The 26,809-nt window shown below is 38.9% G+C and overlaps 1 protein-coding gene across 1 annotated transcript in view; it reads left to right on the forward strand.

Annotated features, from left to right (window-relative positions):
- Nucleotides 1-219: 219 nt before the first annotated feature.
- Nucleotides 220-26,809, forward strand: part of CUL1 (cullin 1) — a 54,090-nt gene continuing 27,500 nt past the window's right edge. The window contains exons 1-2 of the mRNA XM_005519090.2: nucleotides 220-328; nucleotides 16,861-17,162. Of these exons, the coding sequence (XP_005519147.1) occupies nucleotides 17,023-17,162 (140 nt within the window). The 5' untranslated portion in view covers nucleotides 220-328; nucleotides 16,861-17,022. The remainder of the gene's footprint in view (nucleotides 329-16,860; nucleotides 17,163-26,809) is intronic.

Raw genomic sequence — 26,809 nt, forward strand, 5'->3', positions numbered from 1 at the left:
CAGGGCCTGGCAGCCAAGGAGATGGCGGTGGGCCGTCGGCCTCCCCGGCCGAGCAGCTCATGTAGGCGGCCAGGCTCCGCCAGAGGCCGAGGCCGAGGCCGAGGCCGAGGGCAAGCCCCAGCCCCACCGGGCCCTGCCGGCGCGGGCAGCCGCAAGCCCGCTTCCCCCGCCCGCCGTGAGCCGGGGCGGGGCGACAGCGAGGGCCGGCGCCCCCGCGACCCCAGGGCCGCGCCGGGGGGAGGCGGCGGCGGCGGCGGCGGATCCGGGCCCGGCGGAGGCGGAAGGGGCGGGCGGACGTGGCCCTGACTCTGCGGGACGCGCGATGCTGGTGAGTGCGGGGAGGCCGCGGCGTTGTGTCGCAGCGAGGCCCGGCCCAGCCTGAGCCGGCCCGGCAGGACGCGAAGGCGGCGGCGCGGGGCCCGGCACTGAGTCACGCCGCGGGGAACGGGGGAAGGGGCGGTCGGGCCCGGCCCGCCCGCCTGCCAGCCCGCCTGCCTTTCTTCTCTCGGGCGCGCTCCCGGCCCCTGAGCGCGGGGGCGGCGGTGGTGGCTGCCCGGCCCGCTCGTGGATCCGGCCCCGGAGCCGCGGGCCGGGCCGGAGCGGGGAGGCCGCGAACTGCGCACTCAGAACGCATCGCCCCCGCCGGGGTGCGGGAGCGCCCCGCTGGCTGCCCTAGCCCCGCAGGATCTGCCCGGCCGCCGGGGGGCTGCCCACTTCCTCCCTCCCTCTCTCCGTCTTTCCCCGGCCTTCCCGTGACCGCGGCCCCCGCATGGCCAGGGCGCCTCGGTGGCTGCCCCAGCCTTTCCGTCCCGCCCCGGCGGCTCTCAGACCTCGGGCCGTCCTCCCGCAGCCCCCGCTGTGCTCCCCTCGACCCCGGGACTGCCCACCTCAGCCATCCCAGGCCCTGCTCGTCCCACGCCTCTGCCCTCTTTTTTTTCCTGTGAGCTTTTGTCCGTAACCTCGCCGGGCACTGTTTTGGGGTGTTCACTTGCTCAGTGTCCTCCCTGTCCTTTTCTGTGCTGCTTCCTTTCACCCTGTTGTATCCCAGAAATCCTCATAACCCTAGTGATACTCAGGTCTGTCTAGGAGCTTTTCGGTTGTACCTAGAGAAATTCCCTAGTGCTCCCAGTACCATCGTGGCTGGGGGATGTTTGCCATCGTTCATCTTTGTCACCTTCTCTAGGTTGCTCTTGCTCTCAAGGACTGTGCACCGGGCTTCCCCTTGTTGCCACCTACTGTTGTGGCCTTACCAGAGGAGGTGCCCCCTGTAACCTTTTGTTTGTCTGTTTGTGTATTTATTGTCTCTATCCAGGTGACTAGTTCTGCATTTTTTGTTGTTTCAAATAACCAGCTCATTTGTTTCCCAGTAACTTTGCCACTGCAAGCTGTGTCTTGATTGGGATCCTGTCCCCATCCTTCTTGTTTCCTCTTGAAGTTATATTCCAGTACCATCATTATCCCTCTGTTACCTTCCCCCTTTCTGTTCTCTTTTTCCCAGTAACCATTTCCTTCTTCATGTTTTTTTGCTCTTCTGATCTTACTTTCCTGTCATTAAAATCTTCCTTGTGATCTCTCCTAATACTCTTTTCTTTCCATATACTCCTTTCCTTTGCAGATTCATATGCTATCTCCCCCACTTTGTATTTAAATCCTCTAGCTATGCCTTTGAGGAGAGAACCTAGGGTAAAATTCCTGTCTGAATACTTGTGTTCTGGTTTCAGCTGGGGTGGAGCTAAGCACTGAAAAGGCAGAGATGACTTACTTGTTTTACTTGGTTTTGTTTTGCTTTTTTACTGACTTCCTCAGCAAACTTTCCCTTGGCATATGTGTGCATATATAATCACATACCTCAGCCCTGATACAGACACATGCCCTGATGCTACGCAGGGAGAAAAAACTCTATTGGGAATCCTTTTGGCAGGACTGGGAGGAATTGTCCACAGGGGCCAGAAATACCTGGTGGCTACATAGATTGAATTAGGTCAAATAATGTTTGTAATACCATATTGTGAATTTGTACTCAATTGATACAGAGTGTATTTGGGATGTCTCCTCATTGTGAAGCAGTAAAATACTATACAGGTGTACATACTACTGTATGTAGCTTTTACTCACGATGAGCTGCTGCAATGTTGTGTGTTGATGGTTAGGTGTCCATGTGGCATTGGCACTTTGTGTCTCTGATGGTGACTTGGCCAGAAAGAAGTCTTCTCCATCTGCTTTGTAACTTCTTGTTTTTAGTATTTGTTGTCCAACTTCTTATTTTGCGCCTGTCTTAGTTGCTTTGGTTTTAAGATTGGTTGCATTTCACGGTCACCCCATGACCACATATTTGAGGTGCTGTTTAAACACTGGACACACTTGGCCCATGAAGGCATGGTGAACACATTTGATCTCAGGGGTAATTTGCACACCTAACTCTAGAATCTCAGTTCAGTGCCTTGTGTTAACAATGTCTCTGGAGGAAGCTTTCCATTGCTGATCCAGGTGTTATGTAGGAAACAGTCTTAGTTTGGGCACCTAAATTAGGCATATGCATTCTGCTCCTTGGCTGACAAAATAGTGTGGTGGTTTAGTGAAATGATTCTTCTTCCACCTTACTCCTTTGTATGTTGGTTTGAACTGGCCTTAAAACTTGGGCCTTCTACACGAACTGTTGGCATGAGAAAATCACATTGCTTTAATTTAAATAACCTAAATTAATTTAGGCTAAATGGATGCACATCCTTATTTGGGTACTGATTTGGGGGGGGTGCCTCTTTTTTTCATTTAACTTATTTGTAGTCTTGGTGCAAGCTCTTGGATTTTAGATGTATTATTATGAAAACAATACTGAGTCCTTAGAGAAAGTTCTCAGATACTCAGCTTAAAAAGCATTATCCTACAACTTAAATGTTAAGATCACGGAATACTGCTTTTCATCTGTTGTATTTCTTAAGTAGTGCCTAGTTTTGTGTAGTTACAATTATTTCAGTAGGTCCTGACTTAATGATGAGTCATATCCCAGGTACCTGTGGTTGCATGAATTGGGAATACTTGGAATCTTCTCTCTTGCCACTGAAGTCTGATTTTTTTTTTTTTAATTACTCAAAAACCCCACAAAATTCTAGTGAATGAAAGAGCTTTAAAGATGTTCCACTTGCACTTACACTACTCTCAACATAAAAAATTTGTGTTATGAGCATGAAGTGAGGGATTTCCTAGTGAGAGGTCAGTGTGTTACCAACTCCGCTGTTGTACTTCCCATGCTGTCCAACAGGGTCTGTCTCTGTGCATCAGAAAGAAAACAGGGCAGATGCCTCACTTGGATGGGATATCAGGAGGATGTCCACAGGCAGTCATAGCAGCCTGCAGATTGATGCAGTCTTCCTGCTGCACAGACCTGGAAGGAAGAAGAATATGGAAAACTTAGCCTTGGAAATTCTGCATATGCTTTAGGAATGCATGATCTCATTTTAAACAGAATACTTAGGTGCTAGCATGTTTTATAGGTAAGAGTACATTAATAGAAAATTTTAGTTAACTGTATCTTTCAAGCTTATCTCCGTGTAAAGAAGTGGTTGTTGGAACCAACATTCAGAGGTCTGGTTACAAATTATAATCTATACAGCAAGCAAACTTAAACTATTTTTTTCCTGGTTTGTTATGGAGACCACTGAGTTTCTCTTGCTTGATAAAGCAGAATTTTCAGTAAGAAAATAAAATGATTGGAAAGTTATAAAGACATGTTGAGCTTGTCTACATGAGTAACTTACTGTTATATTGTAAGAATTGTGGATTTTTCAATAGAAGAGCTACTAGAACAAAAACAGATTGGCTCCTCGTGTTTCTACAACGCTGCAGTCCAGACCTGTTACAGGCATGACTAAATGACTTGGTAATAAAATTGCTCTGAGCTGATGTGCCCTGCTGTAGTGCTGTAACTTGTAGCCTTTAATGTAACCACACGTTTAAACACTCCTTGCATTATCCCAGCCTCTGGAAAGAGCACTGCTTTAGGAAATTATCTGTGTCCCAGTGGATAGTTCTGTCAGTTTTCTCGTTACCCACAGAACCTCCAATGTCACAAGAGAGAACCTGTTCCTGTTGCTGCCTTACCTCTTCTTATAAATGATACAAGTCAAAATTGAATACATATATTTTTTTACTAAACTAAGCATTGATTACATTCCACTTTATTTAATGCAGTGTTTTTCAAATCTTTCTTTATCTGTGAGCCTTAGTAAAATGAATGAAGGCTACTGTGAAAATAGGAAAATAGTAATTTTATTTTGCATTTCAAGGAATGCGTATAGAGTCATGTAAATTTTTGCCAGAGGTGTCTCTTTCTCTCCAAAACTGCACTACTTTCTTTGCCAGTTGTATCCTGAGCTTGTAAAAAGAAGCAGGTGATTCTCACCCTCTGTTCTGCTCTCTGGTGACCTTACCAGGAGCACTGCATCCAGCACTGTGGCATCCAGCAGAAGAAAGACCTACATCTATTGGAGCAGATCCAGGGGAGAGCCGCAAAAGTGATCAGTGATGGAACACCTCTCCTGTAGCTGAGAGAGTTGGGGTTGTTCAGCCTGCAGAAGAGAAGGTTCCAGGGTGACCTTATTGAGATTTTCATTCACTGTATAAAGGGGGATTACAAGAAAGATGGAGAGAGACTTTACGAAGGCCTGTAGTGACAGGACAAAGGACATAAAGTTTAAAGGGAAGGAGAGTAGGTTATAAGGAAGGAATTCTTTACTGTGGTGGGTCGTGAGGCATTGGAACAGAGAGCCAGAGAAGTTGTGTATGCCTCATTTCTGGCAATGTTCAAGGCTAGGTTGGATGTGGCTTTGAGCATCCTGATCTAGTGCCAGATGTTTGTCTGTGGCAGAGGGGTGGTTACTTAGGTGATGTTTAAAGATGCCTTTCAGCCCAAACTGTTGTATGGTTTTTGAATAAACAGTGTAACTTCAATGCAATGTTCTTCCAAAATCTCAGGAAAAAAAATTATATTATCTCCTTCTCTTTTGGAATGTTCTGGTTTTGGAGTCAAAGGGTTCCCTGCTTTAGTTTTGTCTAGTGGATACAAGGCATTGCTTGACAGCAGGACTAAGAGTAAAGGATTAAGAAAATATATTTTGTCTGACATCTTTGTAGTTATGCGCTAGATTTGAATACCAATTCAATACCATTGACTTCTGCTTTTCTTTAAATTAGAAGTACCTAAAGGTGATATGAAATTCTTGTCTTTGGATTTCATTAGATTTGCTCTAGTTTATGTTGCTGTATGTCTCAAGCTTGGTGTTAATGTGCAGAAGAAATGGATTTCCATGTAAGAAGGTGAGGATCATGATGATGGGAAGTTTCTGCAGTGCAGGGAGCTTCTCACTCTGCTCTGGTAATGTATTTATCTTTTGAAGATATGCACATGCTTCTCCTATTTTATTGGAGATGAGTGGCTTTGCTACTGAGACCCAGATGTATTTGATTCATTAATATACAAGGTAAACAAAGGTGAAGTTTTTAAATTTGAAGCAGGGACCTACAAAAATTTGGGTAATTAGTAAGGCAATTTCAGCCATAAGTGAACTCAGAAACTTCTTGTATTTTTAATATGTATTTGATGTAACTTGGCATTTTGTTGCTCTGTGTTTCAGGTTGGACAGTATCTTAATGGGAATTAGAGTTCAAAACTAAGGCTGGTGGTGTGACCTTAGTTCACCATGTTTTGCTCTGTAATTTAAACTTAATTGCATATGTAAATTTGCAAGTCTCACTGGCAGTGGAGACTGTCACTTGGAAATTTTTTCTGAAGTTTAAAGGACTGAATTAGGGGAAAAAAGAGTATTTTAGGAAATAGTTCTTTGTTTGTTAGCTGTTAGTCTTTTCATGGTAATAATTTCATGGGCAAATGCTCTGCTTGCTTCTGGGTACCCAAAGGATAAACTTTTCACTGTACAATTAAAAATGCTTTTTTAGAATGTTTGCATTTTCTCCTTAAGAAAATGGACTGTTGTCTTACAGTCTTTTTTTTTCAGAAATAACTGAAAAAGTTTCGTTATTTCTGAAAGTGTGCTTATGCTAGGATGCCATCACTAATAGGAGTTGTATAAAATCAAAGTTTATATCCTTAAGTAGTTAAATTGATTTTGTTAGATTCTAATGGACGCTTAGCTTTAAAACTTAATGATGCAAGCTTAATCAACAAGAAGGAGAATTTAAATGTGGGTGTTAGAGATGTGTGGCAATTTTAACTTTTACAAAATTAAGTTAAATTGTTTCACTTCTATACCAAGGGTGCCTACTGCAGTCATTAGAGATCAAAACTGATTAAAAACTTGCTGAAAATGATACTGAATTTAAGCAGAACTAACTTTTTGTGAGGTATAAATATTTGCTGTAAGTTAAGGCTGCTAGAATTCAGACTCCGTAGTTGAACCAGAAAATTGCATATGAATCCCTTTCTAGAATTTAATGAGAAAGTTCTCATTCTTTTTTGGGCTGATTGTATTTAGGCATCTAGAATAAAATATGAGAGTTCTACTGTTCATTGCCAACAGTGTTTGCAGCATTACACCACAGTAGGAGTCAAGATCACTAGCACGTACTCCTGTACTTAATGTAGACACGATTTAAAAGGAAAAGAAGAAAATAGAGGGAGCGGCTTTCACAGGTTGTGATTTTGTCACATGCAGGAAATGAATGTAAGTAATTGCAACAGTCCTTGATTTATCCATTATTTGTCACTTCAGAATGAAGCATTAGTATGAAGGTGAATAATGGGAGGAAGCTCTTCAGTATTTAAGCTGTGCTCTTGTGGTACAGTGGAATGTCTGAAAATACCAGACTGTTTGCAAGATTAGTCGGTGTGACTATCATCTTTATATATAAATTGAAGTGGCAAACTGGATTGCCTTGACCAACTGAGCTCTTGCACAAGTAACAAGAGGGAAGAAGTTGTAAAATTAGCAAGCTGTTGGGAAGAGATTCCAGCCAGAATTGGTTTTCACTTTTTAGCAACATGTTAATGGTTTTAAAGTTATTGGTAAGAACTGCTGCCTTCCAAGAGCATGGAAAAACTCTGTTGAAAAATTATTGCAGGTGAAAATTCCTGTTTGTGTCTTTAACAGGGCAGTATGGAAGTGTGTGTTGTGATGCATTGAGTACTGTTAAAATGTTGGGGGATTTGTGTTAGGATTCAGAGGCTTACCCTGGATGTTCTGGTGGAGGTCATGCTGTGTGTGAAGCAAACTGTAAGACAACACTAATGTTTTCTTGTTGAAGATCAGTAGGATTATGATGTTTTAGCTTATTAAGTTGGATTTAGTTGAAGTTTTGATGTCTGGTAAGATCTTTTGGGAAAACAGTTATGTGTAAGAATTGTCCTTGCAGGATCATTAATGTCTCTAAACTGGCCCAAGGTATTTCAGAGTTTCCAGCCCTGTGTGTTTGTTCTTTCTGAATTGCATTGGATTTAACTCCCTGCTGCTGTTGGTTTTTTCTTTTTCCTTTTTTTTTTTTTCCTTCTTTTTCCCTTTCTAAGAAAACAGGTATATTACTCTGTCTTTTGCTTGGCATATTGGGTATCTAGCAGTTTTCATGGTTTGTCCTCCCTCATTTTCCTTTTCTGCTTCTGACTGATTCAAGAAGTGCATCTTCATGTGCATTGTCCTTCATTATCTGTGTTTATTTGGGTTTCATTGGGCTTTGTTTAGTCTTGCTTTCTTGTTTGTTTTGATTTTTGTTTGGGTTTATTATGCAGGTTGTATCATATATATGATTTAAGCCAGAGAGAATGTGGGAATACTCAAGGCTCTTTATCTTACTCTGGTGGTTTGACTATGTCTGGATGCCAGGTATCCACCAAAGCCCTTCTATCACTCCCCTCAAGTAGACAGGAGAGGAAAAATACAATGAGAAGCTCATGAGTTGAGACAAGGACAGGGACAGATCCCTCATTGATTACTATCATGGGCAAAACAGATTGGACTTGGGCAAATTAACTGAATTTATTATTAATCAAAATCAGAGCAGGTTAATAAAAAGTAAAATATTGAAAACACCTTCCCCCCCCACCTCTCCCTCCTTCTTGGGCTCTACCTCCTGCCCACCAGCAGCACAGGGAGACAGGGTCTGAGGTACAGTGAGTTCACCACAAGCTGTTTCTACCACTGCTTGGGGAGAAGAGTCCTTCCCCTGCTCTGATATGGGATCTTCCCACTGGAGACAGTTCTCCATAAACTTATCTTGCATCAGTCCTTCCCATGGGCTACAGCTCTTCATGGACTGCTTCGATGTGGGTCTCTTTCCACAGGGTGCAGTCGTTCAGGTGCATCCTGCTCCAGCATGGGTTTCCTCACAGGGTCGTAAGTCCTGCCAGGAAACCTGCTCCAGCATAGGCTCCTCTCTCCATGGGTCTGCAGGTTCCTTCCAGGAACCTGTTCAATGATTCCCATGGGCTCACAGCCTCCTTTCAGGCATCTACCTGCCCTGACAAGGGTCTCCTCCTTGGGCTGCAGGTGGAAATTTGCACCCCTGTGGACTTCCATGGTTTGCGAGTGGGTCTCTGCATCCCTGTGGTCCTCCGTGGGCTGCAGGGACACAGCTGTTTCACCGTGGTCTTCACACAGGCTGCAGGGGAATCTCCGCTCCAGTGCCTCGTCCTCCACTGACCTTGATGTCTGTAGAGTTTCTCTTGCATATTCTCATTCCTCTCTTCTCTGAGTGCAATTACATCTGTGCAATAATTTTATTTTCCTTCTTAAATATGTGCTCACAGAGATGTTACTGCCCTCTCTGCTTGGCACAGGCTTGGCCAGTGGCAGATCCATCCTGGAGTTGGCTGGCATTGGCTATCTTGGACTTGTGGGAAGCTACAGCCAGCTTCTTACAGAACTCCCTGCCACTACCAAAAACTGGTCACACAAACCCACTACACTTTAGTAAAAAGTGTTTTTAAAAGTTTTGTAAAAAGTTTTGTAAAACTTTCTTCCTTCTATTGCACCCGTATCTTGACTTGATTCTCTTACTTTGTTTCCTAATCTGCAGCATTCCTTTTTCCGAGGTGTAAAGCCTGAGCATAATCAGTGTTTGAAGAAGCTGTGAAGCACATTAACTGCAGGCTCAGTTAAAAAATACTGTAGGGTCTGCATCCTGTTTTTGACACAGGAATATGCAAGACCTTAGGTTAAAAAGTACATTTCAGTTTAGGAGAAATCCACAAACTTTGTGCATAGGAATTACTTCATCAACAGCAAAGTGAACTCTCTCTGAAGATGGCCAAGCAAAACTGAGAAGTTTTACCTACATAGTACTTAAGGATGTAGTCCTGTGCACTGTTTTCCAAATTGATGTTGATGCAGTAAAACAACGATGAAACTTACTGTAGGTGGGGTTCTAAATATTGACCAGTGTTTACTTTGTCTGGAATTGCAAAAGGGAAAGTTTGCTTGTGTAGAATACAACAGCAAACTTTGTTGAATGTAGATCTTGCCTTTGTTTATGAGGCAACATGTATATGTTGGGGTTTGGTGTGGGTTATTTGGGGTTTTTTGTATTAGCTATGGCATTATTGTAGGGAGATACCTGTCAAAAGCTACTGGAATTGTTTGTTCAAGGAAGACAAAGGTAAAGCTGAAAGGAAGAAATAAAATGTTAAAGAACTGGTAAAAAATAGGCAAAGAGAAGGGAAAAAGTGGCACACGCCAAGTTTCTTGGTTTTCTTCTGAGGAATATTGATATTTTAGAAAAATCCTTATATTCAGGCATACAGATAAACTACATCAGTTAAAAAGGCTTTTAGTGAACACGATTATGTATAATTTAAGTAAGAAAAGTGTGAAAACTGCAATTCCAAGTTACTTCCATATATTGTGTTTAAATTCAAACATAAATGTGAATTTTAGAGTCTTTCTAGCTGTGAAGAACATGTCCAGGCTTTGTTTTATTTTTTTCAGCTGGCAACTGTACCATTGGCACATGAAGTAAAGTAGGAGTGTATTAATTACAGTGCTTTAGATATCATTGATCAGAGCTGTAAAACATGGAGGAGGGGGTGTGGGGAGAACATTGAAGCCTAAATGAAGTCATCGTTAGGAAGATACAGTATTAACCACCCAAAATTTACACTGAATTTACACAACTTGGTCTTAAATTGCTGCCAAATTACACATACTCACTTCTGCTTTTTTCTTTTTTTTTTAAAAAAAAATCTGCACAGAATTTTTTACCACCCAAAGACAACTTTTGGAAGGGAGGAATGAATGCATAAATCTCTGCCTTTTCTCATAATGAGGTGAATTTAACTCCCTTGAAAATAAGATGAGCTAAAGCTTTTCACACTGCATGTAACTCAGTGTTTTATAATAATACAGAGGAACTGAACATTGTAAATTTTGTAATTTCTCTTAAAATGCCTTTATTGAAATGGGAGAAAAAAATGTAGTATTTATCTTCTGGTACTGATTTCTGGAATAACCATTTTTTACAATAGTTGTGTAATTCTGCTGGGGCACAGTGAAAATGTCTGCTATAGGCAGATTCTGTGGATGTCGATTAATTGAACGTTTGTAGCATGTGAAGTGCTATGGACATTATGCTTGTTCCTAATCTTGCTTTAAGGATTGTGTCATGTGAAATGCATAAACTGTCTCCCTAGCTTATAGCCTTTATATTTAGTAGCCTGAAATAATTCTGGACAGAAATGTGAGTGCTGTGTAATGTTGCATGCAGGACCATGGCTCAACTAAGCAATGTTACAGTTTAGAGCTCATAATGCTAGCCTCAACTGAAGTCAAGTAAACACTAAATTAATTTGCAGGTACATGGATATGAAAGGTGTCTTTGAAATCATAAATTGTGAGTGCAAGTGATTATAGGGACAAAATAGAAATATTTCACTTGTCTCCTTCCATCAGACAAATATGTGCTGGAATGGAGATTACATCCTTTAGGAGTCAAGAGGCATTTTTTTAACCTGGAAAAAATTTCAAAGAGATAACTTATAAATCATAAAGGCGAAGAAGTAGAAGGTAAAAACAAACAAATATTAAATCTCTCCCCACCTTATACTTAAATACTTATATGTATATGCATATATAAGTATACAAATATATACTTATGTCAGGCTCCCAGCACGTATATCTAATTAATCATGTAGATTGTATCTTACAGGCTAACTCCACAGCAGTAGAGGGAGGTACATTGTTCTTAGCTCGGTACTTAGTGTTTGCATGCCTTTTTCAAAAGGTATTCAAGAAGAATCTTAAGCCTGGTTTGTAGGCTGGATCGTTGGTAGTATCCTTCCTATCTCTGAAGCTGTCTATGTTTGGTAAGAGAGGATATATGAATATTGAATTGACTGCTTTGGTTGCAAGAGGGGTTTGGTTTATTTTTTGGTATGTTTTGTATCGAGCTTAATGCTGAAAAAATAGGTGTACCTTTGGATGGGTATTGCAAGGCAAAAACTTGCCAAATATTTTGATATGGTAATACCTAAGGGTCACTTCAACTATAGCCATTTTGAAATTTATGTCAGCTAGAGTATAAACTAGCATGCGATGTTTTAAGTTGTTTTTAAAATAAGAACAAGCACATGGCTTGTGCTAGGCCAAAGGTAATGTTTAGTCTGCTTCTGATTCAGGTTTTTTTAAATACTCGCATGCTTGTGTCATAATGTTCAATCAGTACTGAACATCTTGGGTAACCTGAGTAGTTGCCTTGGCTCTGTGAAGAGACTTAGAGGGAGTAAAACTGGTCAAGAACCTTATTCAGTGCTGCTGTTTGGTGAACACAAGAGCATCTGTTGAATTTCTGAACCAGACTTGCTAAAATACAGCATCAGGAGAGCAGAATGAAGTAAGTTAGAGGAGTTGGACTGGAAGAATGTGGGAAAAGGGAGTTTAACAAGAGGATTTTCATCCTGCATTTTTAAGAGAGTGACTGTACCAAATTTAGTAATTTTTCTTGACTTTTTAAGCCAAAGATTAAACTTTTGTTATGCTTTATTCTTTCAGCTCAGAGGGCTGATATTTCGCTTTTAGTGGCCATTAAAGTGAGCATGGTCACTGCACCAGTTTTTACAAAAGATACCAATCTGTAGCCACTGTCCAAATGAGCTAGCACTGTACTCTTGTTACTGAAGGACTTGGATTCAGTTTTAGAAAACGGATTTGAGCCAGTGTACAGAGGTGAAATTCTGACTTTTAATACACATTCTTGTAAACTTTGGAAACTTAGTAATGCTGAAGGTTTTTGAACTTATTTTTAGTGTCATTCATTCCACCATAGCTTATTAGTGAAACTTGGTTCTCTTCCCAAATGGGTTTGGGTTTAGTATGATTAAATCCGGTCACTTAAACTCATGCTACTAGACATGGCAAGAATATTCTCCTCATATTTAAAATTAGACAAGAGATAAAATAAGTCTAGAGGTTATGCCTCTTTATTGTGTCTTTAAAACAGTGCTATCTTGGCTCTTGCATTAGCTGGGAAACCTTGCTCTGAACCTATAAGTTCTTACTGCGTAAGAAGCTTGACAAGTTCAAATTCCATCTGTAATTACTGAAGTAAACTATCTTGAAGTATGTAATTTAGAAATAAGGGGTTGTAAGAGAACAACAGGTGATGCACAGGCCTTGGAGCTGTAAAGCTGAAAGTTGTATTGTGTTAGGATGTAAAAATTAGGTATTTGCTCCAGCATATGGCTTGGGATGCTGAAAATCCAGTGGGATTTATTATGTTTTTTAGATAAACACAGGGTTAACTTTCACATTTTCCTGGAGGCCTCTTCTGGTGTACACATCGTTTTCCAAAGATGTGTGAAATCTAAAAAAATACTCTTTATTATTAGATTATCAATAAAAACAAGCCCAGTGTTTTCTAATGTATATGAGGTTTATCTGTCATGATGTGTGTCTCCAAGTAATGAAAAAGAGAGAGTACCATTTCTTCTAAGTCCTTCAAGGCTGTTTTAAAGTTTTGGCAGAAGTGTTACCTCCTTTTGTTTGGACTGGTTTAATTGCAGTACTTGAGTGCCGGGTTGAAAGATCGTCTGGCATTGAACACTATCATCCTGCTGCCTCAAACTGTGCATATATTGTCTGGAAACTACAGGGGTAATATTTCTCATGCAAATATAGCTGTTTCTGAATCTATAATGAAGTCTGGGTTCTCTGGTCCAAAGCTACAGAGTGGATGTTGCAACTCAGGCAGCTGGTTTTATCCTTGAAGCAGATCAGCAGCAAGTCGCATCTGTTTGGGTGAGAAAGCGCAGTGTTGGTCAGTTCAAGACCTGCCTGTGCAGAGTCCTGCCAAGAGCACTTTGCAAGGGAGAGATCTCACTGATTTAAGGGTCATGACTTAATGGTGAGGTTTTAATTCAGGCGGTTGCGCACAGCCTGGGCACTGAGAAATCTGGCTTAGGAACTCTTTTTCCTTCTTTTCAGCACTTGGGATGTTGGGTGAAGAAATGCGTTGTGATTGCTGTGGACTTGCTTTGACCTTCAAGAATTTTTTGCCTAGGAAAGGGGTTTTTTTTGTGTGTGAATCAGAATAATAGCACTTTTCACATGAAATAGAATTTCATATGTTTGTGTATAATAACTGTGCCAGGTAACAAAGCCTTGTGTTACCCCTGCTCTTTCTATAAATCCAATACCATAGCTTAGTTTAACCACTAAGTAAGAACAGATCTTTTCATAAATATGCTTTTGTAGTTAAAGTCATCTTACATATTGAAATTTTATTCTTGTTAAAGTAATATATTAACTACCTTTCTGTTTTTCTGCACATTAATAAATCTGGAAAAAATTGATAGTAGCTTACAGAATTACTCATCTATTGCTCTATTTTCTGATTGTTAACCAGTAATTAACTGGATAAAGTAAATTGTTTGAGTCTAGGAAGTTAGTGAGATGGTACTGTCATTCTGTATTGATGTGTTTAATTGCAAAATTCAAATTGGAAGCCAACCAAAGGACAGTGAGGTAGTGTCAAATGCAGTGGGTTTATGACTTATAAAGAATATTTTTATGTAATGGACTTAATGAGAAAATAAAAACCAAAATTAAGTTCTTTTTCATAGTGTTTTTTTTTAATACTGCATCCTGACTTAAATACAGAGGTTTACTTTAGGGGAAGGGGAAGGAAAATAAAGTGTGAATGAGGAACACCTGAAGTTGAAAAGATTCTGGGAAAAGGTGGTATTCATAGATGCACCAGGGTTCGAGCAAAGTAGGAGATGTTTAATTAGAGAAGTGAGTTAAATATATCCATCATCATAGAGGGGGAAACTCAACATCTGCTGGTTATGCTTTCTGTTAGCTAGCAAGGGGTTGGCCTTTTGTTAGAAGCTCTTACACAGCAATGAAGTATTTTTACACAACGTTTTTACACAAATGCACTCTAACCCCAGGCTGCTTGCTATTGGCAGATTAATAAGCGAGTGACTGAGTTAATTCTTACACATACTGCAGTTGTCATGGGATTGCAAATTCAGAACCATGTCTTCTTTAGTACCAGATTTAAAAAATCAAAGTGTTTCTGCTCTCTTGGATTGTAGACATTGAATTAATTTTCTTGCTTTTATTGCCATGCTGACTTTGGAGCACAGTCTAAGACAGTGAGTGTGTAACAGGCACAGAGTATTTCCCACAGCAGAGGTGAATGGCCACTGGTGGACCTTTGTTCTTCCTGGCATTTGTTGCTTAGTCCTGAAAGTCCATCATCAGTAGTACTGCAGCAGGTTCAATTTCCAGAAATTAAAGAAGTTAAATACAAGCAAGGTATGATCTCGATTGCACTTCAGCATTATGATGCACGATTGTCATGCGTCTTTAATAAGTAGTTTGCTGTAATTAGAGAAACAAAAATGGCAGGGTTGAATTTTCAGCATGTGTTTTCTAAGATGTATTATCAATTGAATTCTTGCTTTTCCACTTAATCCTCTGAGTAACTGTTTCCCCTGTAAAAAGGAAAAGAAGCTACATAATCAGTTGTATGTCAGATTAAAATGAGACAGTACTTGTTGCTGAGACTCACATAATGAAAATACTGGTATTTTCACTTAGAGCTTGAGATTTAAATGCATATGGGTGATGGGAAAGCAAAAGACTGTGAGGAGTGGTTATTTCTGTATTACTGTACTAAGACAGTCGTTGACTGAAAAGAATGAAGAAATGTCTGTCTCTCAGCCAGTCTTTTTAGGGTCCAGGAAAAAAGGCAGAAGAGAACTTCAGATAATTGGGTGGAGCTCTAAGAGGGTATAGCAGAATACTTAATCTTCAAAACTGTGAAGCCTGGAGTAGAACATAGAATAGCCTAGAAGTATGACTTAACGGTAGGTCCTGAAGGAATGTTTTTTATTTTCTGCTGCTCAGAGATCAAGAACAAATAATAGGATTTCCTTGGTCTCAGCCTGTACTATTCTCAAAATTACAGAGGGTTCATATGAGCCTTGTATGACAGATTTATCATAAAGCTGTGTTGTCTGTAGAAAACTAGAAAGCCATATTGTTTCACTGTGGTTTGAGTATTCCAGTCAATGAGCTCTGGGGTGTAGAATGACAGAGTGGTTTGGGCTGGAAAGGATCATCTAGTCTAGTCTCTTTGTCTTGGGCAGGGACACCTTCCATTAGATGAGGTTGCTCAAAGCTCTTTTCAGCATGGCTTTAAACACTGCCTGCGTCAGGCACCCGCAACTTCTCTGGGCAGCCTGTTCCATTGTCTCACCACCACCCTCACAGTAAAGAATTTTCTCCTTATATCCACTCTGAATCTCCCTCTTTTAATTTAAAACCATTGACCCTTCTCCTGTAAATTCAGCTGCTAGTAAAAAGTCTTCATCTTTCTTACAAGCTTCCTAAATGAATGGAAAGACTTCAGTAAGATTAAGTTGGTCCTGACTTGGTACAGCTCTCTTACTTGTGGGCTAATTTTTTACATTGTCATTTTCTGATATGTTCTTAATTTTATTGCTTTGGAGGATAAGGCATGTTAAAATTGCAAACATGTTTTTATGGACTTGTGTAAAAATGGATCTTCTCTGCCTGATGTTTTCAATGGGCCTTTCCAGGTGAATGTGTTCTTTCTCCATAATATCAGGAGGCTGATGAATTGGTGGTCATCTCTTCACTGTGTCCTGAACTTTGTGCACTTAAAACTCATGGGACTAGTGCATTTTCTTACTTTCTTATTGTTTCATTCACAATTCATTCAATATTTATCCTGTGTACTCCTATTAGTAGTTCTTTCTTCCCACCATTACTGACTGTATGTTCTCTTGCTGGTAAAATGACATTGAGAGAAGTGGTGTCCTACTTAGCAAAGAAATTAGTGTAAGCTTATGCTTGCCAGATATAAGCATTCTCTGCTACCAAAATGCCTTAGCCTTTCAGGTAATCTGTAATAGAATCTCAAGTCTGGAAGAGTTATTGATAACTGAAGAAAAAGTTACTTGTAGTATCTTCTGGTTAATCTTTGATACCCATAAGGGTGTTTATTAAATGATGAGCTACCACACAACCCAGAGTTGCTCAGAAGTACTGGACTTTCACTGTTTAATGGGAAGGAACTATTTACACTTGCTGGTAGGTAGTGTCTGCTGTTTGGAAAGCTTTTTACCATTATGTTTTGTTGTTAGCATTAGGGTATTGTTGTCAGCTGTGCTGATCTAAATACCTACAGCCTTTGGGTAATTCTGGGTATTGTCTCATTTTGCAGTGAATTGCAAAACCAAGGAACTGGTATTTCACATCTTAAGATGGATTTCTTATCTGTGTAAATGACAGTATTTCAATGAAATATAAATAGTAATAATAAATTTTGAATCTTTAGCATGGATAAATCTGGACTGTCATATAATGTGTATGTTTTCTTTTCCTGTTGCAGGTTATCTTCTTGGGAAACATCACTTTTTGAACACTTCTTTTGTGAAGAATATCTTGCTGAGTTGCTGCAACTGAGTTTAGAATGTTACTTGACTTGTGATTCTGATGGAGGAATAACAAGAGCTCAGGCTGCTGCACTGGAAGACTTTACAGGAAATACAAAATGTCATCGAATAGGAGTCAGAACCCGCATGGACTTAAACAGATTGGTCTTGACCAGATATGGGATGACCTAAGAGCTGGAATTCAACAGGTTTACACCAGACAAAGTATGGCGAAATCCAGATACATGGAACTCTACACGTATCCTAGCACCCATGATAGTTAGTGCTTTCACTGTTGGTAGATTAGAGATAGCTTTTTACTTTTTTTAGACACAAAATTGCTCCATAACTATTTCACTTAATGGTTTTTAAGAATGCATGGTTTTCTTCTGAAGATTGTCCTTTTCTATTTAATATTACTGGCAAATAGGAACATTCTGTTGTCTGGAAAACCGGCTTCCATAATTATTAAGGCTACCTCTGTATTTCAGGTTTGATTTCTGTTATCTTCAATAGAGCACATGTTTAAAGAGATTTTATTAATATGTCAAATTTTGAGTCCACAATGCACACAAAGAAAATAGAAATTATTTTTTTTTTCTGTTAGTCTGACATTATGCTTCAGGTCTTACTGATAATCATGTCTACCTGGAAATTTTTCAGTTGTCGTTCTCTGTGTAATACTTCACTCTTGACTAGATTGTGTAATTTTCCAACTGGAGTAAGAATGTCTCCAGTGGATTTTGCTTTAATTCCTAGCTTGCATTGGAGAGCTGTTTTCCAGCATCTCCCTATTCTGGGTGTTGTTAAAAGATGCTATAAGGGGGTTCACCTCCTTGTAAAAGTGCGCTGAGGTACTGTTTGGAAGATTGTAGGAAACTTGTTTCTGTCTGGTAGTGTATAAGGATTTTTTAAAGCTAATTTGAAGAAGAAATGTGTCTCTTGTTGTATTTTAGCTTCAGTGTTTGATTTAAGACTTTATTTAGAAAGGAAATACTTTTTTATTTCGCCTATAAGGTGGCATGTAAATGGATGGAGTGATCTTTGTTTTACATCTCCTGTTCTGCCTTGACTCTTGTAACCTTGTATTGCTCAGTAAAGTCAGCACTGCTTAAGAAGGTAGTGGTCTACACACTTTGCTGTACATATGATAGAAATGATGACTGAATACCTTTCCTATCATTAGTTCTGCTAATGTTCCTATTAGTAGTTCTGCTGTTTTTCTCTATCACTATTTAGAGTTGGGATTTTTTAATTAAGTTATTACTCTGAACTAATGTCTAGCTATTGCTGGCACTGATTTGGAATTGCAGCATATGAAATTTTAGTCCGTATTAATTTTTTGGAAAAGACAGCTTTTATAAAAGAAAGAGGAGTTTGAAGGCTATAAGCCAGTCAGTTCTGTAGTTTCCTGGTCTTTCTAAGGAGGTAGGAAAGTTTTTCTGTACATGTCAGCGTGTAATCTTTTCTATCTGTGCCTGCAGAATCCATGCTCCAGGGTGTGGTGGGAGTAGCTCTGAGCAGCCTGTTTCTAGGATACTTCTTTAATATTGATGGGAAGATGAAATAACATTTGTTTAGGGTCAGAACTTTTCCTAAGATTTAAAATCAGTGATTTCTTGCAGCACTAGGTACAGCGTTGGTTTTGACACCATGAAACAAGTCTGTAAAAGTTGTCTGATAGAAATTTGACATGTAGTAGAACCTCTGAGTTATTTCTACTGAGTGCCTCTTGTTCATGAGGTCTGTTAATCAGGGGAGCTGAAGACTAAGACTACTGATTATAATGGTAGTGGTAAAACACTGGCTTTTTCCCTCTCCTGATGTTGTCAAAGATGCTCAGAATGAAGCTGTAAAAGGGTTATGCTGTCTATTACTCATTTCCTCCTTGCTTCAGCTTCAAGGAGCACTTGGTTCAAAAATAAGGACTGTTTTTGTTAATTTTGTAAGTGAATTAATTTAGAGGGTAATTTTGGTGGTCAACTTGGATTAATATAATAATGCAGTAACTCAGAATATTTGCTACTGGTTAGGCTAAATATTTAATCAGCTACAAAGATAGCAATGCATTTTGCATCCTATACCAAGTACATGTGTTGAAAAGTTGTGCTTAAAAGATTACACCCCTTCCAAAGCAGAAACTGTGACACATTTGCTCAGTCTTTGTGTACAGCAAGTCTTGTAGTCTGGTGGACTTTTATTTCAGGAAGCTTTGCTTATCAACCAGCTTAGTTTGGAAAGGGGAACAGCTGCAGATGAGTTTCAGCTGCAGCTGTAATTGCTGTGAAGATCAGCCCTACTTACAAGAATGTCTTGACAAATGACAGTTTAGTCTTTCCTCATCGTCTTTTGTCCTCTTGCTTTCTTTCCCCACCCACCCCTTTTTTTTTTCTTGTCAGGATATTGCTCCTGAAATTGATTTTATTTCATTCCTCTAATTTTTAAGAGCAGAACCGTGCATACAACCAAACTTACCTTCAGTCCTATATCTGCTATCAATTTTTCAACCAAAATAGATTGGAAATGTAGAAGATTTTGTTGTGCCTTGGTCAAGTCCCTCTGGAAAAGAATTAGAATAGTTACGCAATTCAAGCATTCGGACTTCTCACACCTGCACTTGTTTTCTTCATTCAGAGGGTCTCTTTTTGTGAAGCACTAAATTCAGTCTGAGTACAGGCTGGAGCCTGTGCTTAAGGTGTTTTTTTCCCCCTTTATTTCAATGGCAGCAGAAACAGGTTGAATATCCCAGGAGTTTTCTAGATCTGAGAATATTGAAGAGGTGAATGAAAAATTTTGTTTCTGCATGGTGGTTACCAAGTTCCTCATCTATACTTCTTGTAATTTAGATTTATTTGTGCTTCTAATTGCTAGGCACCCTTTATTGTGAAATCATCTGATCATGTATTTCCTTCTTGTGTGGTTTGTTGTTTTAGTGTTTCCTTCTTTTCCCCCACATGTGAGATTTTTGAAAATGAATTTTTTTTCTGTTCCTTACCCAGATAGTATGTGATTTCTAGTACTGAAGACCCTAGTTGTTCCTACAACAGTAGCTAATATCCTCTGACGACCAGTATTACAAGCTAGCTCAGAATTACATGGCTAGCATTGACTTTATGCCAAAAAGATAAATAGTCAATAAAATTAACTAGATTTCTAGGAACAATAGACCTAACAGCACTACTGATATTGTGAGGGAAGGGCCTGTTCACCCTGTTTTCCATTTAGTGATTATTAGTTTGGAGGCTGTGATCCACAGGACTCTCTTGTAAAAGTCATTGTTAGTGGTATATGTATACAGAACATCTCCTGGTGGCATTTAGTCTGTTTGGAGGAAACTTCAATTAGTCTGTCCAAGAAAGAACTGTATTTTTGTGTAACAAGTTTGGAGTTTCTGTTTTGAACTGTTGGTTAAAAACCTATTATTTGGTTTACTAGAATTATTCTTACTCAACTTATGTATATTGCTGTAGGCCACTTGTCTTTATAGCCACCTCTTCTTAACTCCATTTGGCAGTGATAAAATATTCATACATCTTGTGCTGTTTTCTTCTCTTTTGGCAGAAATTCATGTCCATTTTTTACAGTAATTGTATGGTGAGTCTGCGATTTATTTTCCTCAGACCTCATGGTATGAGAGGATGAATTGGAGTTTACTCAACATTTGTATTGAAACTCAATGGAGAGAAGGAAAGGGTTTTGTTAACCCTTTGTTTTTTGTATCTTAAAAGATTCTCAAGCCAAGCACTAAAATGTCAGAAAACTTTACTGCACTGTATCAAAGTAGTGTAATTTTTCACAGTGACTTAGACAAAGAGCTGAGTAACTTTCCTAAAATACTTTTTTCATAGCACATATCAACAGTTTTCAGATAGCACTGGTGAATGGAAAGATTAGTGGTGTACTTCTCTGTTGTATGTGTGCCCTGTTCATTTGAAATGCCAAAATTTTGACATAAACTCATGCTTTCACTGCCCTGATTTACAAAACATAAACTGAGAAGCATTTTTAGGGATTATTTTAAACAATGTAGTTAATTTATGTCCATACAGAAGAGATTAATGTTTTTGTCCAAGTTTAATATTTAAAGAAAAATTGAGGAAAATAAGATGAGTTTGAAGATTCCAATTGCTATTAATTTATAACAAATGTCTGCCTGAGGATATCTAAAAATGTTTTCATTGATAAGAAGAGTTTATAATACTGTGGAGGGTATGATGTGGTTGTTGAACTAAGATATGAATTGCAATGTCCAGATTGTAGTGTTCAGGTTGGCTTTCAAAGTCTTTCAAATGTTATATATATATAAATGTTATATATATAAAAACTACACAGTTGATTTCAACAGGTTCCTAGAATACATTTGAGTAGTTGATTGGCATCATTATCATGGCATATGGGGAAATTTGAAGAAAATGACTGAATTTATTATGGCTTAAAATTTGCTGAAGTCTTACGCCAGTAAATTGGATCTTAAAATGTGTTTCTTATATTATTCCAGTATTAGCCATCATTAGTAAATATTTTCAAAATAATTGCTTGAAGTTTGTCAAGTATAGGTAATGGCTAGGCTGTTCTGTCTCACATTTCATTATTTTATGAAAAAGCCTTGCTCTTGTGATTCAATCTTGTTCACTTATTTTAACAAAGTGGTAGATATTGAATATCCATTGGATCAAATATAAGTAATTGTTTATCAGAAAAGGTTACTCTAGTAATTTTATAAAATGGGATTTTTATTTCTTTTCCTCACATGTTAGCAAGTGATATTGGAAAATACTGTGTTGAACATGAAATAATTAAGTGTAGTATGCTAACACTTCAAAAATACCAGATGATTCAGGATAACCTGTCTTTAAAATAGGAAGTATAAATATATTTAACTTTTTTTTTTTCTCTCCTTTGAGTAGATTCAGCACCAGTAGTATATGTTGACCAGGCAAAACCATGAAGCCCTTTTTCTGGCATCTGTTTGCCAAGATCTTTTGTAGTTGCTTCTACTGCAATCTTTTTCCTTGTTGAATTCCTGTATTTTTGTAGGATTTTAGATCAGCAGATGCATATTAAAACTGTGAAAATATTTTATTTTCTAATCACATGAATCTGTTGTTACCAGGCAGCACGGTATGTTCTTGTTTTTTTCTTTCTGAACAGATTATTATGCTCTTTCTAGGCAGAAAAGATACTGAGGTGTTAGAGGATGCACTTTTTATTCACATCTCAGACACTGTTCCGCTTTCTCTTTTAAGATTCTGTCACTCTAAGCCATCCTTTCACTTCAATGTCAAGTTGTTTAAGGTCGCTTTGGATACATCAAGACAGCCTCTTCTGTCTGCTAGTGTTAGTCCTGCATATATTCAATATCCTATTTCATAGGACTTCTCATGTTCCAGTTAGTGCTTGTGTGAAACATGAAGATAGAACTAAATGTATTTGTTGACATGTTTGAAGGGTACATAATACATTTTTTTCTTGTGTGGAAAGGTACATGTAATTGTATGCATTTGTGTATATTTACAAAGATTGCATCTTCAGCTTGAAAGAAGGGCAGAATATGTTTATATTTGTGCACTCATTCCCTTTCTTTATGCACTCTTCCACAATGATTGCTTGCTGTTCTACTTGCTTTTTATAGTAACCAATAATGTTCTGTTCAGAACCAAATTCTGTCAATGCAAAGAAAGAAATTTAAAAGCAACCTCAGCTATGGAGTTTCTTAGACTCACTGGCATAAAGACTGTACACTTTGTTTATACATTTGGCTTTGAAATTTTGTGTTTTTCTTGTAAAGCAATGCTTTTCTTGAGTTTATGCCATGGAGAGGGAAACAAGAAGTTATCTCTTAGTCTTCAGATGGCTTTTGCTGAAAGTGTCTGACCTCAGACTTGCAGAAACGTGTTTGAGCTGAGTTATGCCTGGATTTTCATAGCAGCTGCATGGCTGATGCTGTAATAGCTCCTCAGTCTCTTGCCTCGGTCCTTCCCTGACTAAAATGGTTTGTCTCAAATGGAGTAATTTAGCATAGCAGTTGTATCAAACCTAAAGACATAAATGTATCAATTAAAACTTAATAGCTTAAAGTTTTTAGCACAAGTGGTGAATGTGTGGGGTTGAGTACAGGATCTTAATTTTGTTTGTTTGTTTTCCCTGAATTGTTTGTGGGGGTAACCCTTACTTACTGGATGATGAACTGAACATACATAAAATCTCTTGCTGATACCTCCCTGAAAAGAATGAAGGTTTCTGGGGTGTTTGTTCTACTGCTACTCCTCACAAAGCTAAAGTGAGTGCTCAAAGCACCTATTCTGAAAAACGATTGGTTTTTGACAACCTCATAACTTCATAAACTCATGCAAAATTTCCTCATCCATTTGACTCACAAAACATTAAAGTCATATAGGCATGTCCAGTTCTCTTAGCAGCCTAAGTCTGGGGTAATCCAGACTAGTCTTCTGGATTTCAGCAGGACTTGAATGGCTTTAATTTTGAGGAAAATATGTAAAGCTGTTCTTTAGTAAATATAATAAGCTGTGTTGTTTGTATTAGAAGTGATTCTACAATAATACAAAGCTTCTATAATCTTCCCTAGCAATTTTCCTATCAGTGTTTTCAATAACTCTATATGATATTCTTGCATGCTTTTGGTCTAATCTGGGAAAACACAGATTTTTGACAAAAGTGTAACTAATCTCAATTTAGTCCTGTAGGCCAGCTGCTGAGCATGAAGTTAATTACTGCTTAAGGTCTGTGAAATAGCAAATATATGCCTAAAACTGATCTTTATAAGGATATAAGGAGACTAGAAGTAATGAGAGAGAAATTGCAATTGAACAGTTGTTCGGCTTGTTTTTTTGTTGTGGGCATCTCTGCACTTTAGCTTTCTGCTGTGTTGTGTTAATTCTGCTTCCCTTTCATTTCTTTAATTTTGCATACCTGTTCCTCATGCAGACTTCTTCCAGTTATGTGAATTTTTCATAGCAAAATGGAAGAACTCTGGGGACCTAGCTGTGCTGGTGAAAGGTGAATCAGTTACTGCCTCAGCAGAACTGTTTTCTTTTAAAAACTTTAAGAATCACACAAAGCTCAGTGATTTATACTCACCAGTGTAGAGTCTGAGTGCTTTCTTGTTGTGTGTTGAGTTACAAAACTGATAATTTTTCATATATAACTTTGGTTTGAAGTTGCTTCCAGAGGAAAAAACCTATATGGAGTACTTCGGTACTTTTCAAGGGCAGACGGTAGATTATAGTTGACTGCAGCATGCTCAACTTGTGTTTTGTTGTCATACTTGCTCAAAAAATGTATGCGGTGCTGCTGAAAGAGCCTGTTTCACTTCCCCGATGTGGACACAGAAGTTCAGATCTGCTCACTAAAGGGTTTGGGGACAAGGGGCCACAGTTGGTTTTAGTGTTGGTTACTTCCCCAGTCCATGTGACTGACTGCATGAACTCCCATGCTACTGTAAACTAGTTGGCAAGTAAGCTCTCCAGCTAAATTGTGTGTTAGGACCATTTCCTTCAGTGGAAGTGATCTTATACAAGGCCTTAAATCCATTGGGGTGTGGCAGCATGGTTTTTTTGGTGTTTTTTTTCTGTTGCCCATCTTTAGAAACTGAGCCGAGGCTGTCAAAAGTAGTGTAACTTATATTGATGACAGAGGTGGTAAAATTAATTTGTCTTTGGCTGTTTTTTGTTGTGAAGACTTCAGGAGGAGAATAAAGTTCTGAAAAATATTTTTTATCTTGACCAGCACAATGCTGAATTATTTAATAAACTTTCTTGCAGTGTTCCACCTCAAATTTACTTTAGACAAGTAAATTAAATTTCACCTTCACTGTAGAGAAGGTGTAGAGGTTCGAGGAGATTGATCTTGATCAGTTCCTCCTGTAGATAGTTTGTCTGCTTGGCCAAATCTGAAGTTCAGCAGCCCAAAGCTTGGGGATCAGCACCGCTTCACTGTGGTTCAAACTTTTCTATTGATGAATTAACTTCACTGCTTGTTATGATAAGCAAATTGCTATACAGAATTGTGCAAACACCCCCGAAAATGTTTCCTGGTAGCTGTTTGCATATGTACATAGCTTCCAGCATACAAAGCATTGAGGGATTTATTTTGCCTTCTGCAACTAAGAATTCTTTTCATAGCATTCCCCTTGTGATTCTCAGATGGACTGTCATACACTTTGTTGTAAGCAGCACAAATCTGATTTTGTTTTGAATATGTCACTTTTTCTGTCAGTGGCTGGCTCTAGCAGATGGGGGGACAGCTTGTAAACAAAGTGGGAGAGAGCATGCTTTATGTAGAATATGTCAAAGAGTTACATTTGCAAACTGCCTTCTGCATGGGCAAACTAACTTCAGTTTGACTTGTATGGAACAATGAAACAAGAGCACTTCAAAAGTGCTGTCTTGGACCCTTTGGCTAGCAAATCTCCAGCCAGAATAAAAGGTAAAGATGAGCATTACTGGAATTGAAGCTCTGAAATGATTACTGTCACGCATGGACAAAAGGTCTCACTCTGTTTACTTTACAGGGAATCCTGGGTTTAATAGTAAATGTATGGGGTAAGAAAAAGGCTTATGTCTTCTAATCTTGGCCTTTTATTTTTCTGAAGTCTGTTGTGATTGCTTGTAGAGATGAATAGTATGTTTTTGTCAGGCAGTACTCTCGAAATTGCAAGAATTACCATTCATCTGGACAGTTTTCATATTTTCAGGCTTGCTCAAAACCACTTGGGATAGGAGAGTTAGGGGAATAAGGAGGCAAGACTGTCAAGGGGGTGTTTATGAATGAACCCTAAATTCCTAGTATAATGATGGACAGGTTTTCCATAAACAATCTAGAGAAATTTATATATTAGCTATTTTAAAATGAACCTGTGGGGTAAACTTGCTTTCCTTGTTTGTAGCAAGAAAAAGAAGGAAAATGCTGGTGCTGTGTGGTGTTCTTCACTTGAACAGGGAATTCTGAAATCAAAGTGTAGATAGTAAAAGTAGCAACAGTGCCAGGGAATTTGAACAAATAAATAACTAGGAGGTGAAAGAAATCATTAATGTCCAGGAAATCAGTGTCTGATTAAGAGGCTGATTAAAAGTTCAATTGCTTCAATTCAATACAAATGAAGGCTTTATGTTATTGGTTGATATCACTGGAAATTTGGTTACTGACATCTGGATGAGCTAACAGATAAGAAATAAATGTACACTGTGTATTTTTTAACACAGGATAATCTTAGGCAAAGAGCCCTACTTTGCAGAATGCAGTGACTTTCTGAACAAACATGTAAATATAGACTGTGAGTAGGCTTTCCTTGCAGTTTGATATGAAGACTCTGAGCCTTGCTCGTGATGGCATGCAGGGTCATGATCATTAAACCCAGTTTAAGGGTATGTTTTGTCTGTGAAGTGTTTTATAAAATTAATTACAAGGAAGTTAATTGGATATTTGGAGACAATTTTCTTCCTGAGCTTTACTACTTAGAAGCAAATCCGTTTATAATGACTGTAATGCATCATATATTTGTGGTTTATAATTCTCTTGGTATTTAATTGTGTTGATGTCTTCCCATTTTGTTGTGCTGGACTTTTTGAAGGAGAAGATAAAAGTCAAGTCTCTGCAATATATTAATTTCCTAATTTGTGTTGTGCTGTGGAGGCAACCTGTCTAGTGGTTAAAGCTGGGTCCACTTGTGTTGAGTGATGAAGTACTGGAATGGTCTGCCTGAGCAGGTGGTGGAGACACCATCGCTGAATGTGCTCAGAAAAAGACTGGATGTGGCACTCAGTGCCATGGTTTAGTTGAGGTGGTGTTAGTGCATGGGTTGGACTCAATGATCCTGACAGTCTCTTCCAACCTAGAGATTCTGTGAAAACACAGAGCCAAATTAAACCTTCTGGATTGGTTAATACA

The sequence above is a fragment of the Pseudopodoces humilis genome, chromosome 1 (assembly GCF_049639895.1).
Source record: "Pseudopodoces humilis isolate 2021_Gansu_Grassland_sample_001 chromosome 1, ASM4963989v1, whole genome shotgun sequence".
Lineage (NCBI taxonomy): Eukaryota > Metazoa > Chordata > Aves > Passeriformes > Paridae > Pseudopodoces > Pseudopodoces humilis.